General features: G+C 39.4%; 1 protein-coding gene across 3 annotated transcripts in view; it reads left to right on the top strand.

Annotated features, from left to right (window-relative positions):
- The window catches only part of CPNE4 (copine 4), a 488,529-nt gene that overhangs the window by 111,232 nt on the left and 357,268 nt on the right, over nucleotides 1-20,029 (top strand). For all 3 annotated transcript variants that reach the window (XM_074405452.1, XM_074405453.1, XM_074405454.1), the window contains exon 2: nucleotides 13,189-13,369. In XM_074405452.1, coding sequence (XP_074261553.1) covers nucleotides 13,189-13,369 — 181 coding nt within the window. The remainder of the gene's footprint in view (nucleotides 1-13,188; nucleotides 13,370-20,029) is intronic.

Raw genomic sequence — 20,029 nt, 5'->3', positions numbered from 1 at the left:
TTTTGTATTTGGCCTATTTTGTTCAACGTTATGTCTAGATTTATCCATGCTGGCATGCATATAAAATGGTCCTCATTTTCATTGCTATATGGCATTCCATTTTATGAACTGACCACAATCTAGTTATGCCTCATCCTTTTCTTAGGCTGCGTGTTCCTGTTGTTATTTCTAATTTACTCATTCAGGATAGGAAATAAATCTATTCAGCTGGTATTTGCCAGTGGACAGATTAAGGGAAGTGTCATCAATCCTCTTCATTATCCAGTTAGTGCTAGCATTTGCTACTTCTCAGTTGAATATCTGAAGGTCACCTTGATGTACCTGATGTAAGTTGCTGAATCCAGCAGGCATTTACTGAGAGTAGACCTTCCAGGTTAGGTCTGGAACTCTTTGACTTAACCACAAGCTCAGCACCCAGTGTAGTACATGAAAGTCAGCATCTCCTACACTGCACTGTTTACTGGACATTTCACTTCAGCTCCCTACAACACTTTTCATAGGAAATAAAATATTCCCAAATTCAATATGCCTCTACCTGTTACTCTTTAGCCTCTAGCATTTTTTAAACATTTTTTCTTCTCTGTTAATCATTTGTCTTCTAATGTGTTTCATTTGTCTTCTAATGTGTTTTTGTGATTAAATAATTTGAGAAGTATTATACACCATATCTTATTTTTGGAGATTCACAGAGCAAATTAACATAGTAATGACTCTGAAATGTTCTGTTATAAAAAAAAAAAACCTGTTTTATGTTATGAAGTCTACCATAGTTCCTTTTAAGATTATCTATTAGCACTTCATAGAATAACAGTTCCATAGCACACAGCTCTGTAGAATACAGCCAGAGGAAACTCCACCTGTGTTTTGTGGTTGTTTTTTGTTTTTTTCCTTTCTGGTGCAATTGTCAGCTTACGAGTCTTTGTATGGCTATTTTAATAGAAATATGGCAGACAACATAACAAGCAAACTTAATCTTTTGTAAATGCTTATTTGCCTGTCAATTTCTCCATCAACCTAGAAACTCCATGAAGATAGAAATCTTGTTTTTCATCTTTCTATCTGCCAGTACCTAGCATGATTCTTAGCACTTACTTGAAGTAATAGATAAATATTTTGTGTCTAAATGAGCGTGATACCACATTCTGGGACTTCCAGCATTAAGGGACTCAAATTGAACTGGAAAATGAACCTAGATCTTGAGGTTTGTGAGGGGAGGAAGAATAACATTATACAAAATCCTGCACTTTTGAGTTTAAAAAATCTGACTGTATTCTGCTTCCTCCAGTTTCTGGTTGTGCAATCTAGCAATTTATTTAGATTTTCTGAATCTCAATTTTCTCATCTGCAAAATGGAAATAATATCAACAGCTACCTCCCATAACTCTTGAAAGGATTAAGAGTGCTAGTATAATGGGAAGCAGTGGCACAGACACATGAGTATCCAAAAATGCTTGCTTGCGCGTATTACTATTGTCCGTGAGTATTCTACATCTGGTGCTTTTTTCTCTAGTCTCTCTCTACCCACACTGGGAACTGCAGGTTTTCCTGTACTCGAGTTCTTTTCACATTCAGTGAGGACTGGAAATTCACAGACTTCTCAGCTGCCACACGCAAGGCATCTGCTAGATTTCTTTGTCATCTGATAATGTCTTCCACAGTCTTGCCCCGGTCCACTTACCTGATCAATTCAGCCAGTGTTCCCTCCTGCATCCCAAGGCCCCCTGAAGTTTCTCTGTGCTACTGAGGAGAAACAAGTCTTTTTCTACCTATTCCTGTGAAACTCCTTCAGTGAATATGCATTTCTCACATTGTTACATGAAAGCAAACCCACCTGGTACTCGGACTCCAGAAGTCTCACTAGTAAAGAGAGAGAATGAGAACATATGATTATGTGTGTGTGTCTGTGTATTAGTGCTGACATGCAGACACCACTCCTCTGTGTCTGTAGTGCATCACTACATCACCCAAAGCATCACTCAAGTGTCTGATAGCTGGTCACAAGTCTGACTGCAGCGACAAACATGATGCTGTTCTCCAACATGTCCTCCCTTTCAAACATCCCTCTCCAACTTCAAAAACACACTCAGCTCACATGCTACTTCTACCTAAATTCTTGTCTCTTCTTTGTTTTCATCCACAGCAACACTAGCAAGGTCATTTACCACAAAGCTTGGGTTGTCCCACTTAGAGACTTTTAGCAGAAACATTATTACACATTAGACATGAAGGGACTCCATATTAGAAGGAAATTCTAAGGAGAGCTTTGCTCCAGTATTGTCCCCAGGCTCTTTCCTCATGAGCTGCATGTGGATCGGAGCCATTGCTACCGAATCATGCCATGTGTTCTCATGCTATCTGAAGTTCAGTGGGCAGTCACCACCAATCAACAGGCGCTGGCAGATGAAGAGAAGCCTAGGAGCTAACCTTGGGCCTGTTAAGTCTTTTGAGCACTTCTGCATCCAGTCTCCACCAAATAGGGCAGTGACAGCCTTCTCTTATAAAAGAGTCCTGTTTTCATGAGTTGCTTTGTTCCTCAGGAAAAACAAAGAAAAACAAACTAACTGTAGTTCAGTATGTCCAGTGCCTGTCACTAGCCACAAGTTGCTATTTAGATTTAAGTTAAGTAAATTAAAAATTAATTTCCCCAACTGCTCCAGCCAGAGTTCAAGGGCTTAATAGTCACCTGTGGCTAGTAGCCACTGTATTGTCTATCACCAATATAGAATGTTTCCATCATTACACATATTTCTGCAGGGCTATGCTGAACTAGAGATTGTGCTCTTTATCCTGAAAAGGCTTTTTTTTTTTTTTCATATTTTGTTATCTATTCAACCCCCTCTTCTTTCCCAGAACACACCATGTTGTCCTCTGCCAACTAAGCAAAAGCATGTCAATGCTAGTGTGTAATTAAAAGTTCATGAAGCATTCTTAAGGGAGACAGCATGGAAGCAGAACAAGACCCATAAGTAGATCCATTATCATGCTTTCTCAAGGAAACTGGCTTCTGGCTTCATACGTTGTTTGTAGTTTCTCCCGTTGAACATAAGAATAATCCTGGCTGGGGGCAGTGGCTCACGCCTGTAATCCCAGCACTTTGGGAGGCCGAGGCGGGTGGATCACAAGGTCAAGAGATCAAGACCATCCTGGCCAACATGGTGAAACCCCGTCTCTACTAAAAATACAAAAAAATTAGCTGGGCATGGTGGCACACGCCTGTGGTCCCAGCTACTTGGAGGACTGAGGCGGAAGAATCACTTGAACCCAGGAGGCGGAAGTTGGAGTGAGCCGAGATTGCGCCACTGCACTCCAGCCTGGTGACAGAGCAAGACTCCGTCTCAAAAAAAAAAAAAAAAAAAAAGAATAATTTTTTTTTTTAAAACTGGAAACAAAATCTACTTCATGAGCCCCCCAGCTTCCTATTAACATGACCCTAGTGGAAGAATCCAACCTATTATTTTATTAAGAAGGGAAAATACCTGAACAAAAGAAGATGGAGATTTGATCTTTCTACTTGGTAAATTTAGTTGTCTGAGAAACAAGAGCAAATTATTTCAATGCCCAAATAATAAAACATTATTTAAATTTGCGTTTTCTCTCTTGTTCAGGAACTATAGTTGCCTTTGGTATGCTGGGAAAAGGAGGGGCTGTGACAGGGAGAAGATAGTCATTTATACTATTTCTCTTGAGATTTAGTTCAAGTTTAACTCTTAAAAGTTTCTGTCAGCATTTAAAATTATTCGGTTACATTTATACATCAAATTATTTTCCTCAAGATGGGAAACATTTGAGTGCTATAAGGTTAATATAAATGTGATGCAATAAATATAGTTACTTTCTAGAGAAGTCTCACCTTTATGAATCATTGTTAGAGTCAAAATTGTAAGCCCAGAAGTTCCTAAGCGCATTTATGTATCTGATTCTATATGCACATTTCCCCAAGAAAGTTGTTTTCCAGAAAATGGGATCTCTGCTGGATTTTTTCTTTTGGTCTTGCTGTTGTCTCAAATTATAAAACTCAGGAAATGATTGAAATAATTATTTATTGCATCTGAGTAATTTGGTATGGCATAGTCCAGAAAAACACTCATGGATGCATATTGTCAATTTTGAATGCATATAACATATTGTCAATTCATGTACTCATACTGTCATTTATGACAACCATGGCCTTTTATGTTTCACATGGTTTGTACCTGTGTCTGCTGGGTGTTGTAGCTCCACCATCTATAATGCCTCAAATGCTCAGTGAAATAATCAGAGTAGGACACTAAGTTCTTAGATCCCTCAACTTGCTGATGAAACTATCATTGTAAATGGAGTGACTTGAGCAGCCTTAGGAATAAAGGAATGAAAGAAAAGTGAATTTTTAAGGACTTCTAGAGCACAATCTCATTAATGCATTCACTATACCCTAGAGATTTATTAAGATTGGAAGATTTATTAAGGTTGAAGTTTGCCATTGCATGGTCTAAAAATAAAGTAATTGTTAAGCAAATTATAAATCATTTAATAAGAAATGGTAGAAAACAGGCTTTAGAGTCTGTTAGACCCAGGTTTAATTCCTGGCTCTGTCACTTACTGTGGCGTTGGGACAAGTTATTTAACCACCACATCTATCAAATGGGGCTGACACTACTGATCTCAAGAAATTTTCTCAAGGAATAAATAAAACAGCGTGGTTTATTACTGTCGTTAATATGAATAGCTAGGAAAGCAAGTTATTTTTAAAAGAGAATTATAGAACATTGTATGTTTGATAAGGACAAAAAGTGTAAATATTCACAGCTTTTCTCCTTTTCCCACCCTCTTGGGAAGAGTCGGTGTTTGTACTGCCAAAATGGGAGCATAGGGGTGGTGAGCAGTGAGCAGTGAGTAATGATTAAAGCCGTGAGAAGAAAGAAACCCAAAGGCCAGATTAATTTAAAAAATAAAGGACTCTCTATGAAATAGGGGGAAAAAGAATCTAAAAGTCTAAAGGACTAAGAGAAAAGAGGAGGAGATTCTTTAAAAGAATCTAAAAGTCTAAAGGACAGAGAGAGGGAGGGACAGACACCAGGTGACATTCAGGGAAGCTAGATGGGCCAGGAGAATTTTGGTAGATGTTCTGTGGTATAAATCCCCATCTGTCACTTTTTTGAGAGTCTTCTTAAGCAGCGAACACACAAGGAGGCAATATAGCAATGTGGTTAAGGACATAAGTTCTGTACTTGGAGGTCTTGGGTTCAAATCCTTGCTTTTTTCTAGGGTGCAATTTCTTGCCTATGAAATGGGTATCCTAATATGACCTACAAAAGGATTATCCTGAGGATCCAGCGGAAGATTGTCCTAAGGATCCAGCGGAAGATTATCCTGAGGATCTGATGACTTGTTGAATGCTGGGAAGATATAGATGAGCATAAAGAACATTCTATGAATCTAGTGGATAATTTTTTAAAAACAGCACGATAATAGTAATTTACATTTATTGGTCGCTCATTATGGCCCAGGTACTCTTCTGAGGACTTTATGTGGACTAATTCACTTAACTCTAAGCATAACTCTACACAGTAGGAAAATATTATCACCATTTTAAAGATGGTAAAACAGATACAGAGAATTCAAGTAAATTACTCAAGGTCACACAAGTACATGGTGTTACTGGTAGTGGATCCATGCACGTCTGAAATTCTTGCCCCTTCAGAAGAAAGAATTCGACCAAGGAGGCATAAGGCAGAAGGAGAGACCAAGGCAAGGTTTAGAGCAGAAGTGAAAGTTTATTAAAAAGCTGTAGAGCAGGAGCAAAAGGAAAGGACATACACTTGGAAGAGGGCCAAGCAGGCAACTTTAAAGACAAGTGTGCAGTTTGACCTTTTGACTTGGGGTTTTATATACCGACATACTTCTGGGTTCTTGCATCCCTTCTTCTTTGATTCTTTCCTTGGGGTGGGCTGTCCACATGCACAGTAGCCTGCCAGCACTTGGGAGGGGAATATGTGCCGTGTGTTTACTGGAGTCGTACGCATGCTCATTTGAGGCATTCTCCCCTTACCAGTGGAACGTCCCCAATGATCATAGGCCAGTTAAACGCCACCATTTTGCCTGTTAATATACATGCTTGAGCCTTCTTGCCCAACTGCTGAAATCTGATCTGGAAGCTGCTGATCACCAGTTTCAGATGTTTTTATCTATGGAGACTGCCTTTCCCTGGCATTGGCTGTGATCAGTTATTATTTTGGAGAGATGCGTGCCAACTGCCTACCATCACCTGATGGTTGCCTGACATTCCTGTTGGAGTGGGGGGAGCCCTCTCTTATCCTGCTCATGCCTGACTAGCTACCTACTTTAACAGTAGGAGAACTGTGATTCAAACCCAGATGCTCCAATACTAGATCTGTACTCTTATCCCCTACGTCATCCTGCATCCTATATATGAATGTCTGTTCCTAACATAAGCAATCTCTGGGGGAAGTTTGCCTTGTTTTATAGATGCTTGGTTTGTACTCGACAACCTTGTTACTCAAGGTGTAGTCTGCAGGCTAGCAGGCTCAATGTCATCTGGGAGCAGAATCTCAGGCCCTACTCCAAACTCTTGAAATAGAAACTGCATTTTAACCAGCTTCCCAGGCGATTTGTGATCATGGTGAAGTCTGAGATGACTGCTTCAGAATATAAAACTTCAGGCAGGTAGACTATCTCATTTATGCCTTCATCCCTTACAGTGTTCGGCACAGTGCTTGCCACCTTGGGTAAGTCCAAGGTAGATCTCCTCTTGAGCTAAGTAATGTTGACTAGGAAATGGATTGACAAGTCTGAGGGAAATAATGCTGTGTTATTCTCTGGTTGAGCAAGGGGATGTTCAGTGCCTCCAGCATTCAGCACAGCATTAGGCACATGGCAGATCCCTCATACATATTTCTTGAATTGTGATGTAAATGTTGTGCGATAGAGACGTCCAGCATCCCAGCCTTCCCTGGGTGAAGGCTGAATGACGCCAAGGCAAGCAGAACAGTGATTATGCACTTATTCTTAACACAGTCTTGAGACAACCTCTGCTCAGTTGGTTCCCCTGTGAACTCAAGCTGATTCCCTTCCCTCTTGAGTTCTCTATTGTCTTTGCCATGTTTGCACTTCATTCAGAAACTAATTAAGTTTCAGGATCAGTTTGTCCTGTTAGAGAATGTGAATATGCTGAAGTGGTAGTTTTTAATAACTTAAATTATCTGAGTGAAAGGACAATTATAATTTGCTTCTAAAATTGGCAAAAAGTCAACTTTCATTGAAATAATTCTCAGCAGAGACATTAGTCTCCCTAAAACCAAGGTATTGTATGAAAAGCAACAAAGAGGATTTAAATCGGCCATGGAGAATATATTGATAATCTGGCTATATTAATCCTGTTCTCTAGCGGAGTGTGAAATTACTTGTTTACTCCTCTTATCTGGGCCTAGAGGTAGCTGATCACTCGTTGACAGAGCGGTATTTTGTGATCACCTTTCAGCAGTGAGCTTCAGCTGTACCAAAGCCAACAATTTGATTTCACTGTCCTGTGCACCACCTCTAAAGTCAAGGTCAGGCATGGTAACTCATGAACTCCAGTATATTTTGTCAGGGCTTTTATTTGTGCAGGCACAGGGAGGTAAGCTATGGACCCTGAGTGTAATTGTGAAAAGTTGGGAATTTTGTCTTTAGTATCTCCATATTGCTTTCCTGTACCCTATCCCTCTAGAGATGAGGGTTTATGTTGGCTTCATCACTAGACCACAAATATTACCAAGATGAGCACTACAGGGGATGCAGTAAAGTTTAAGAAGTAGTCTCAGATCTAAAGGAGTTCACACACACACACACCACACACCACACACACACACACACACACACACCCCACACACACACAGACACATACACTCCTTGGAGAACCCCTTGAATCTGTATTATTAATAATTATTGGTTGCTAGATAGTATTACCACAAATTTAGCAGCTCAAAACAGTGCACATTAATTATATTACAGTTTCCATAGGTCAGAACTACTGTTGCAGGTTATTTGGATTCACTGTTTCCAAGTCTGGCAAGTCTGCAATCAAGGTGTCAGTCAGCTGCTTTCGCGTCTGAGATTCAACTGGAGAATGATCTACTTCCAAGCTCACATGGTTGCTGGCAGAATTCATTTCCTTGCAGTGTGTTGGACTGAGAGTCTCAGTTTCTGGCTGGCGATTGGATGAATGTTACCCTCAGTTCTTTGCCTCCCAACATGGCCACATCATTAAAGCCAACAAGGTAGAGAGCCTCTTAGCAAGAGGGTGTCATTATCTGATGCATCATAATGGCAGAGGTGACATTCTATTGCTTTTGGCATTTCTTTTTTTTTCTTTTTGAGACGGAGTTTCGCTCTTGTTACCCAGGCTGGAGTGCAATGGCGCAATCTCGGCTCACTGCAACCTCCGCCTCCTGGGTTCAGGCAATTCTCCTGCCTCAGCCTCCTGAGTAGCTGGGATTACAGGCACGCGCCACCATGCCCAGCTAATTTTTTGTATTTTTAGTAGAGACGGGATTTCACGATGTTGACCAGGATGGTCTCGATCTCTTTATCTTGTGATCCACCCGCCTCAGCCTCCCGAAGTGCTGGGATTACAGGTGTGAGCCACTGCGCCCGGCCGCTTTTGGCATATTTTAATGGTTAAAAGTAAGTAATTGATCTCACTTACACTCAAGGCATGAGGGTATTACACAGGGCATAAATACCAGGTGGTGGCCATCTTAGTCTTTGTCTGCCACACCACTCCTAATTTTTGTTCCAGTGGTACTGTTCTAGTTAAGTTCTGTTCCAGATAGAAAAAGAATCATCTCTATTGATTCAAGAGATTTGAATGAGAAGAACATTTACAGTTATGTGATAAAATATAAAGGAATTTATAGGGAGGTTCCCAGAGAGCAGTCATTGTGGTAAAATAGACCCTGATGATATTCTGTCTAGATGCCCTTTTTTCCAGTTGTGCATCCCTCCTTCAAGGATTACAAGTGTTGACTGATAATGGCTCACAGCTGCCCCTTTTCTGGGGAATGCCTGATTGCTTTAAGCCATGGGACGGAAGCAACAAATCTGAGTTTATGTCCCGCCCCCTATCCCTAGCATGACACTCTCACATGGAGTTGAAATAGGCTGAACCTCTTTCATCAAGGGTACAATTCATGTCCCAGAGCTCCCATGGAATCAGATTGAAGCTGGACTCCAGCTGAGACTACCTCTTTGCCTCCTATACTTTTCTTCTCTCCTCTGAGAGAAGGAAGTCAAGTGAATCTGAATTCTTGTTTCAGGATTTGCTTCTAGGATGCCCACTTTAATAAGACTGGCAAGAAAACGTTACTACCCCTAAGCCTAAAGGAGTAAGGGGAGGAAACAGTGTTACCAAGGCCAGTGAGATCTGAAGGTTTGCAGATAGAGCTATGGTCATTTGCTTTGCTACTGCTAAAGATCAGGTAGGAGTTGGGAAGAAATATACTGTTCTCTCTCTCCTCCCTTCCCCAAAACTGCATCCTTTTAGTGAAACCCAGTATAACACTTGCCAACAATGTGCTGGCAGTCAACAGAGGAAAGCCTTTTAGGGCCCTGAGCAGAGGGAAGGAAGTAGAAACAATGGGAAAAGTAGGAATAGAAGTGACCAGCAAAACAGCCTCATATAATCACAAATGTTTTTCTCTCCTGCAGTCAAACCATCGTATTAGTACTAGACTGATCTTTATCAAATATTTATTTGATTGTGCCCATTTCCCAGCTTCAAATCTTTTGTTTCCCATTGCTTGAAGAAGTGATCCATAAAAGTTCTGAATCATTTATTCCATTGATTAAAAAAACTCTAAACATGTGCCTCCAGTTCATATGTTCATTCATTGATAAACTACTTAAATTTACTGTCATTAATAACTCAGAGCAAGAACTGCATTCACTTGATATAAAATACCCTATCAGTGATTGTTTATGTCAATCCATATTTCAAGAAGCCTTGATACTTTTTAATTATCTTGAGCAACTATTAACATGTGTGATAAGATTGCTACCAATTTAAGCAAGTATGATGGCCAACAGGAATCTCAGACTAAGAGAAAATATGTTACCTCTGCTATTTGTGGTGTTTGGTTGCCTACGGTATTTTTTTATATTTAATAAGATTTCTTTGCAGTAATCCATTGGGGAGGTAGGGGTAGTTAAAACTAAATATTGTCATCTGAAATTCACTTAACCAGGCCTATGTGAACCAAAACTGTTGTAACAACCTGAAAATGAATAAATGAGGGAGGATGAGACAGTTGAATCTCTGCATTGTGGGAATCCTGTCATTCCCATCAGATGCCTTGTAAATTGCACATAACATGTGACTATGTTTTATATGGACCAAGAGAGGGACTTTTTGGAATAAAGGATTCCCACAGAGCCAGCTGATGCTTTGGCAAGAACACTGATCGAAGAATAAATTGTCTGTCTCAGGAAGTTTATAAAGCAGCTTCACAATATTAGAAGAGCTGTCACCATTGTTTTACTGTCTGACTTGTGAACCTGTGAGAGTTACTGGTTCCTGTGTATGAATCCTCAATAAACTGATTTGAAAGGTGACTATGTGCTCTTAGATGGCGGGTAGTATGCTCAGATTGTGCAGATTTCAAATAGAGAAGACACTTAAATGGGCTTTTAGAAGTTTGGTCTTAATAGTCATCTAAAAGGTTTTTAGTTGGTAGTGAAAGCATGGGTGATTTTATCTGAAGATAAGTCAGAACACAGTAATAATAGCTACCAGCTTTGGAGCATTCACAGTATAGCTGGCATTGTGGTAATCACATTGTGTATATTATTTAATCTGCTCTTTAGAGCAAACTTTCAAGATAGGTATTACCATCTGAGAGGTGAAATACCCTGCCCAAGGACACATGGTCAGTGAATGGAGGAGTCAAGATTTGAATTTGGAATTATGTGTCTCCTTGACAGAGTCTTTTTGTATTATACCTCACAATCAATACTGGTATTAGAGATGTCCCATTTTATCATTGCTCACATAGTATTTTACATGCAGTCTGTATTTTATAACACATATTAAAACAGTGGATTTGGAAGAGATGGACATGGCATGAGCCTACAAGGATAGGGAAAGTTAGAAGGGACAATGATGGCTCTTAGAGATAGGAGAGGCCAGTGAAGGCTGCAGATGAGGATTTTCTCATATGTAAAGATTCCAAGGAACCAGTTAATGCATTGGGAAAGCAGAATTCAGGAAGATATTGACTGAAGAATAAGCTGTTCTTATCAAACAGTTGATAAATAGCATTTGCAACATACTTACAAACCTGTCTGAACAAAGCCATCTTTCCACCAGCTGATTCTTTCCCTCCCATTGCTTTTTTGTAAATTTCATTTTCTGTATACTCTGTCACCTTTGTTGCTGTAGTGAATGATCTGCTCACAACTTATAAAAATAGAGGGAAAATAGTTTATGAAGCTATAGACTTATAATCTGTGCATTTCCTGTATTTGAATAGAATTTGTTTACAAATAGAAGGGATGTATGATTCTGTACAGAGGTTGAAATAAATCAAGGATATTTGTTGTATCCACTGTTCCTTGGTACATTTGAATAGTTCTCCAGCTAAAGGTTTTACCTGTGGTAAAAACAACAACAACAACAAAATAGATTTGGGCTGGGAGATAGAAAACTGGTACTCCAGCCCCAGCTCTGCCTTTAGAATAATTGCACAATATGGGCAAGCTGCCAGTCCTCTCTGAGCTTGAATTTTCTCATATGTAAAAAACAAATGTCCCAAAGTTCCTATTAATGTTCACTTTGGTAGAAGATAGAGCAGTTCTCATACTAAAACCAATTTCTCAACGCATATTAAAACCAGAATTGCAACTCTCCAAAACCACAAATTTCCCTTACCTAATATTTTAGAAATAAGGTTGGTAAACATTTTCTAAAGAGGGCCACATAATAAATATTTCAGGCTTTGTGGGCCATGCAATCTCTATTGCAACTACTCAATTCGGCCATCGCTGTGAAAGGAACTGCAGATAACTACATAAATACATAAATGAATGAGCATGCCTGTGTTCCAGTAAAACACTATTGGTGTGCGTGTGTGTGTGTGTGTGTGTGTGTGTGTGTGTGTGATGTATGGTGTACTCAGTTGAGCCTAGTGTAGTGCTGGTACCAAGGGGAAGCTCACTAAATATTTGTGGAAGAAGGGAAGGGGAGAGAGAGGAATGATTCCCATTTTTGAGATGAGGAAATTCCACTGCAGACCACCAATGCCATGTGAGGTTGTCATTTTCCCTAATGAATCTACAAGGACACAGAATCCCATAAGCAAGGGATTGAATTTTGCTCCTAAGAGAATCTTACAGGTCTAGTCCTTTTCAGAGAAGGAGAACACTGATAGCCTCTGGTGGATCACTGGTGCTGTGGAATGCAAAGTGTTTTTATAAAGGATATCACATGGAGATGGACAGGTAGCCTGGAATGCTTAAATGTAGCTGCTGTTTCCACAAGTTCAGAATAGAAAGCTTTGTGCTTTTCCTCCCCATCACTTTCCCCATTTTGATTCTGAGTTCTGGTATGGCAAGTGGGAGTGGGAAAGGGAAAGGTGAGAATGGGATCATGAATTTGGGGACAGGGACTCAGGTGCTGGGCCTCTGTCTTGGAGCTGGCTTGCTGATGGCATTTTGAGAAGATGGGCAAAGCTTTAGGGATGGGAAATTTGGCTCTTTCTTCAGAAAGAACAATGTACTTTTTCATGCCATCACATAGGAGTTAAGTTGGATTTTTAGTCTTGAAAACTTGAGATGTGATTAAATTGATGAACCAACAAATCTGTAAAATTTCACACAAGCCATGCACTTATTATAGAACTGGATTAAAGTTTGCAGTCTGTTGAACTAATTCATTAATTTTATTTCACAGACCAAAAATTTTACTATGCAAATGTATGCAAATCATTCAAGAAAATAGTATTCTTAGCCAAGTGCACCAGCACCTGTTTTTTCTTTGTTTGTTTGTTTTGATTTGTTTCACTGGAACTGTGTCACTGGGTTGGAAAGTGAGATAAATACCTTCAATGTTTGAAACTGTTTGTCAAATTTTATGAAGGGTGATTGGGAGGCTTTCTCCTTTGACAAATATTGTGGTGATTGGCACATCTTTTTTCTTCTTTCGCTTGCCTAAAACAGAATGAAGAAGATGAGCAACATTTATGAGTCGGCTGCCAACACACTGGGAATCTTTAACAGCCCCTGCCTGACCAAAGTTGAGCTGCGTGTGGCGTGCAAAGGCATTTCTGACAGAGATGCCCTTTCCAAACCAGACCCCTGTGTCATCCTCAAGATGCAGTCTCACGGACAGTGGTTTGAGGTAGGCATGTCCAATGAAATGGACAGACGCATGACTGGATGATGGGCTCAAAAACATTTTGATATTTTATATCTTCAGGTGGTTTATTTTGATGAGCTAGAACATTTGATAAGTGAATATCATCACATTTCTATCATGTTTTGATGTTGCTGTGTTAATGCTGTGGGTTTTTTGACATTTACTCTTAATTCATGAGCCTAAGACTTTTAAGATGTTTTTATTAATTACCAAGAAATATTCACAATATACTCTTCATCCTATGCCCACTCATTGGCAATACATAGGTAGCAAGAAGACCAGGAACGGACAGGAACCCAGACCCCAGAATAGGCTGGGATAAGAAAGTTCCAAAAACTGGTTTCACAGACTAAGTCTTGTGGTCAAGGCAGAGTTCAGATTAGACTTAATTAGAATTTTGGAAATGGTAGCTCTGAGGAAACAATTTTTAGGGGGTTGGGAGAGAAGTGACTGCTCAGACGGAATGAGTTCAGTAGTTGAGAGTCCCATCCATAGGTCCTGAATTGAGAGAAAGAACCAAGAGAACAGTTTTGAGCAAGTCAGTCCCATGAAGTCTCAGTCCACAGTAGAGGGACAAGCTCCAGTTTTGGGAGCTGGGCCAGGCTACTTACTATCCAGGCTAGCTGGCCATAACTGAGAAGTAGGGACCAAGACTTATAAAGTCCAGTTCTCTGACCAAGCCCAAAAAAGGGTTGCTGTTAGATGGAGCTGACACAGGACAAGTCACAGGTCTATAGAGAAACATAAATTCTAGAAAGTGTTGCAGACCCAAGAGAGCCACGTGGAAACCCAACAATGGTAATGAAACCAGGCCTTAGGACTGAAGAAGTGACCCATTCTAAGCCCCATGGGTTAATGGGGCTGAGTGGGATGGTTACTTCAGTCTGAGTTGGTTGAGGACTGGAGAAAGATGAATCCTACATGCGGAAATCATGAGTAGATTCATCAGGAAGGAGATGGGGATGGCAGAAATAGGAGGAAAGAGCTGGGGGCCAAAAGTTCAAAAGGCTAGCTTGCAGTTTTAACTAGCTTTGAAAGGTAGCAAAACCACGTTCAGACATTCCCAAAAACTCGTGTGTAAAATATCCACTCAGAATGTTTCCTAACACACACAGTTTGCTGTGCTTGTGCAAGGTGGCTGTTCCCTTGGCAGTGGTGTGAATGGAATGGCATTTCTGTGAGTTATTCTTCAAAGAGTGATGGGTCCCCAAGTTGTTGAGAGATGACTTGGGTTTTTAAAAAAAGTTTATTCTGGGGAGGATTTACTCATTTTTGTGCCTGCTACACTCTAACTGATCATGGACCCAGTAGGGAACACATCATGACATATTTATTTTTTGGAGCAAGAACCTAAAACAGTGTGACCTAAACTTTATTGGGTACTTTTTAAGTGCCAAACACTAGTCTAAGTGCTTTACATGAAATTAGCAATTTAGTGCTTTGAAAATTCTATGAGATACTATTCCCATGTCATAGACAAGGAAATGGAAAAACAAAAAGATTAAGGATTTTCCTAAGAGCAGTCAGCTTGTAAGTGGAAAAGCAAATATTGAAACCCATACATTGGCACTCCAGAATCTGAGATCTTTACTGTTATTTTATAATTATGTTGGACACTGGTGTCAGTCTTTGGTGGTTTGTGTGGCAATATTGCAGGTTGAATTCTGCAGCTAGGTTTTGTTAGTTTATTTTAAATTCAAAACAAATTGGGTGAGGACTGATTTTAAGGTTTTGGTTTTTTTTTCTTTTTTACATGTAGGTACCTGGTCTAAGTAAGCCTTGTTTTTAACGATCTAGCTGAGGTGAATGGAAATAGGGAGGGGAAGAGGATGTAGCAGAGGAAGGAGTTCTTATTCTGAGAAAATCAAGTACTCAGAATAAGGGATTTGAAGCCGTGCTGATCAGGGCAATAAATAGACCTGTTTTGGATCCCTTGGACCAAATTCTTTAAGCCTTCGACACTTCTCTCACCTGTTTATAAACAGCCAGAAGGTGCCCCTCTAAGAGACAGTCTTCTACTATTTAGTAGAAAGAAGGTTGAAGAGACCTGAGAGACATCATGTTTAGTTGTATGTAGATATGTGATACTGGCTATTTCTTTGAAAAAGGGGCTTGATAGCAGTTAGCAGGTGAAATTTAGATAAGGAGGCAACATACACAGAAAATGAATACAGATAGGCAGATTGGGGATCTTAATTTAACTTCAGGCCTGTCGAAGGCTTAGAATGTAAATATCAAACAGTATTCAGGGGTGTCTTAATGCATAGTATCTTTTTTTTTCCTTTTAAATATTCTCATTGAGTATGTTAGTAGGTCTCATTATTTTTTATTTAACAAAACTAAATAAAATGCCTATATTATATAAAAAAAACTCCTTGGAAGTTAGAGGTAAGAAATTCATCTACTTATAACCCCTAACATAATTCAACCATTATTTATATATATTTCTTTTTAGTCTTTTTCTTCTGGCATGTTTATTCTCATGAGTATCACCATGCTTGTAAAATTTTCTTTCCTAATTTTATTGCGTAGTAGTATGTGCTTTTCCTTGCATTGCTACAGTATTGATCATTGTAATTTCAAAGGTGCATAATATCCCATCAAATGGATTTGCATTTGTCAATTTTTTCACTTTGAAATCGCTTCCAAATTTACCCTATTTTAAGTAATACCACAATAAACGTCTTTGTGCATGAGGATTTTCCCTTCTTTTTGCATGAATTCCTTTAAGAGATTCTGTTAAAGTAGAACTGGCTGGACAAAAATATAGGAAGCTTTTGAGGCTTTTGATATATATTGTCAGATAGCTTTTCCAGAGTGTCCTATTACAGTGTTTCTATAGCACACAGCTACCACAAACTTTGCCTCCCTTGCACAGTGCTAAGAACCTTGTGCCACAGTTAAATTGATTTATGGCTTTCTTTATCTACAAAGTCTCACTCTGTAACCAGTAATAGCAGCTTAATTTCTAGCATGCTTAGTCATATGGTTCATTTATATGCTGGTACTTCAGAAGTAGTTTAACAAATTTTGCTCTCTTAACAATATACAGTAAGGTTATAATCAAGAAAACAAAGCCCATGCCAGGTGGCTAAGAGAAATAATTTAGATAATTAGTAATAAAGAAGCTGAAAATACTGAGAAACTAAACAGGGGCTGTGAAGAAACCCAGGGATGAACAACAGGAACTCTACTTAGGGATGGAGCAGCCATGTGCTGGAGTCAGCTTACATAGTCTCCTGAGAGCACACTGTTATATATTCAGGGATTTTGCAAGTCAGGGTGTTTTTGCACCACAGACACTGGCGAGTGTTTCACATCAAGGTTTCTGCCCTTTCCCCAACCCCCTAAGGGAGCCAGCACTCCTCTGGGTGAGAGGGACAAAAAGAGAAGATAGTAGTCCCAGAACCAAACAGCTGGGCCATCTAGCAGAAGCAGGTCATGGCTGGAGCACGCATCCGCTAGGAGCAGGAAAAATAGAGGAGTTGCAAGCAGGGCTGGAAAGGCTGCCTCAAAGGGAGGAGATACCCTGGCATCTCCCTTTCAACTATTCTCTGAACTCCCATCAGTGCCTTCCAATGGGCAAACCTTGCTGGAAGCCAGTTGACACAGTTTGCAGGGAATGGATATAGAATGCATTTCAGAACAAAAAGGTAAATGACCAACATATAAATCTTCTAACAACCCATGGTGACTTGGAGAATCATTCACTCAGTTATCAAGTAGTGCATGTTAATTTAGTACCAATACCTACTTTCTGCACAGGTTCAATGAGTGGTATCTACTTCTCTGTACCTATGCTAAAAATAAAGAGGCAGCTGACAGTCTATTCGAACCACTTTGCTACCAGTATTTATGTTTAGTTAAGGCTAATATATATGAGGAGTGCACACAAACATCATTTGTTGATGTGTACATTTTCCTGTATACACCCCCTGGAAAATGTCTTGACTTCCAGAGAGATTTCTATGTATAGAGTTATAGAAGCAAAAGAAAGCCTTGTGTAGGAGAATTCATGCTGGTTGTGTCAGTTTCCTGGGACCTTCATAATGGAGAATCTGGCAATTGACTAAGTGGAGAAAAAAACAGAGAGGCTAAACTGATTTGTATAATGGAAAGATTGTTGAAGAATGTCAGGATGAGAGAGAGAAAGGCAAGGTAAGCTTATTTTTCAGAGAGGATTTTAAAGTTCGGCAAAAGAGAAACTTTTATCTAGATAAGCTCCATCCAATAGAATGCCCAACAATAAATGTCCTTATATCTGTGCTATCTAATAGCATAGACACTAGCCACATGTGGCTATTGAACGCATGAAAGGTGGCTATTGTAACTGAAAAGCTGTTCATTATTTAATTTTAATTAATTAAAATGTAAATAGCTAGTATGACACCAGAGCATCTTTGGTGTGCTAGAGAATTTGGCTAAGATGGGGAGGAGAGTAAAGGGGGCTTGTAAAAATGTTACCATGAGTTAGATGTGGTGGCATAAGCGTGTAATCCCAGCTACATGGGAGGCTGAGGCAGCAGGATTGCTTAAGCCCAGGAGTTCAAGGACATCCTGGGTAATGTGGTGAGACCCTGTCTCTTAAAAAAAATTGTCACCATGGACAATTAATTTGGGGAGGTGGGGATATAACTAGAAATTAACATTTCTTTTTTGTTACTTGTGATTGCTCCACTGTACTTCTTCTAATGTAATTCCCACAGACAAATGGCCCTGTGATGCCCTAGTTTACAGCTCAGGGTAGTTACTGCAATAGTTATAACCACCTTCAGACTGGCATCCCACATGAAGTAGAAATATCAGCTCTTTTGATAGGCTATAGCCTGTTCACAATGGAAGAGAATGTTTGACCTCTGAAGTGGATCATAAAAGTGTAAGCTTGATTTTTAGACTTAAAGATCTATAATCTGACCTTTCATTGCTGTTAGTAATATTAAAGTTCAATGAGAATGAGTTGGTATATCTTTTATAGATTGGAAATCAGTTCAGAAATGTACAACGTGCAGTTGCACTTTGCAGACGAGCAGTGTTTGGGATATATGTCTAAGGTTTGAGAATTCAGAGACCATGCTTTTGTTTTCCTTCTAAAATATGGAAATGTTTTTGTTAGGTGAAAACTTTCAGTAAATCTTTCATAATTGCCATGATTTTTATTGACAGAAAGGAAGGAAGAAAAAAACTTGTGACTTTGAAATGCATTCCAAACTGAGAGTTTCATTTCATACTCTTTAATTTTCCTAATTTAGAATTATATACTTTAAAAAAAAAATCCCTCTTTATCAACTCCTGGCTATGTAATGATGGCAGTATATAGTGACAGTTAAGTGTAATGATAATTTAGAATGCTTTTCATCTTTCATTGAGTAGTAGAAATAACATCTTCCTGCTTTCTGGTGAGTCCTGATGTGTTCGCTGTCTCCTGGAACTAAGCCACATTAATCAAGCAGAAGACAAGGACTCTTGCCAACTAAAGACTTACATTCAGTTCACTGGAGCATATGCTCTGTTCCTGGTGCGCCTGGGTAGAACCAAGCTCGTGACTTTGTGGCCCTTGGTAGTGACCCTGTGATTGGCAGAGTACTTTTTCTCACTGAAAACACCCAAATTACACTCCAAACTTCTAGGAGGTTACTTAAACCACCATTAATTCATTTTTTCATTCAATTTTAATACATAATTACTGAGATCTTCCTTAGAAGTTCTAAGTAATTCTGAAGACTAAGTACCTTTGGATCAATTCCATATGGTAACACGTTGTGATGAGTCATGGGCTTTGGTGAGTTGTTGGTAATTGTTAGTGACGATTAGTGTGGTTATATGTAACACATCAATTAGTGCGCTCTAATACAAGATTATTTTTTGTAGGAATAATGTATCCATATAGTATTTTATATTCACAAATATAAAATATTTTTATCTACTTATACTATTTTCTGCTGTTAATAGCTCTGTGAAAAAGCAACAAAGCCATTTAAATTAACCCCAGCATGTATTAAGCACCATGAAAAAGATATGACTTGTGTCCTCGACGACCTTAGTGTCCAGTAAACTCACTCTGTCTTAGAGACAGCTGGAGGCTCAGACAGTCATGTGACCTTGAGAAAGAGGACTCAACATGAGATCTTGACTTAAATCTTTTACTTTCCCTAAATATGTGGTGGGAAGACCATCTCAAGGGTGCCTAGGTCACCTCTATGTGGAGGGGGACTAAAAATAAGTTACGCCATAGTGGTTGTACTAATTTACATCCCCACCAACAGTGTAAAAGGGTTCCCCTTTTCTCCGCCTCCTTGCCAGCATTTGTTATTGCCTGTCTTTGGATACAAGCCATTTTAACTGGGATGAGGTTATATCTCATTATAGTTTTGATTTGGATTTGTCTGATGATCAGTGATTTTGAGCACTTTTTCATATGCCTGTTTGTCATTTGTATGTCTTTATCTGACAAATGTCTACTCATATCTTTTGCCAATATTTGGTGAGATTATTATATATTTTTTCTTATAGAGTTGTTTGAGCTCCTTATAATTCTTGTGATTAATCCCAATCCCTCCATTATTCTTCATTTTCTCTTCCCACTCCCCACCACAGTAACCCAGATGTAGGGTTTGGTCACCATATGACCTAGTATCCCTGTTA

The sequence above is a fragment of the Saimiri boliviensis genome, chromosome 9 (genome assembly GCF_048565385.1).
Source record: "Saimiri boliviensis isolate mSaiBol1 chromosome 9, mSaiBol1.pri, whole genome shotgun sequence".
NCBI lineage: Eukaryota > Metazoa > Chordata > Mammalia > Primates > Cebidae > Saimiri > Saimiri boliviensis.
This window is presented reverse-complemented; position numbering and strand designations above follow the sequence as displayed.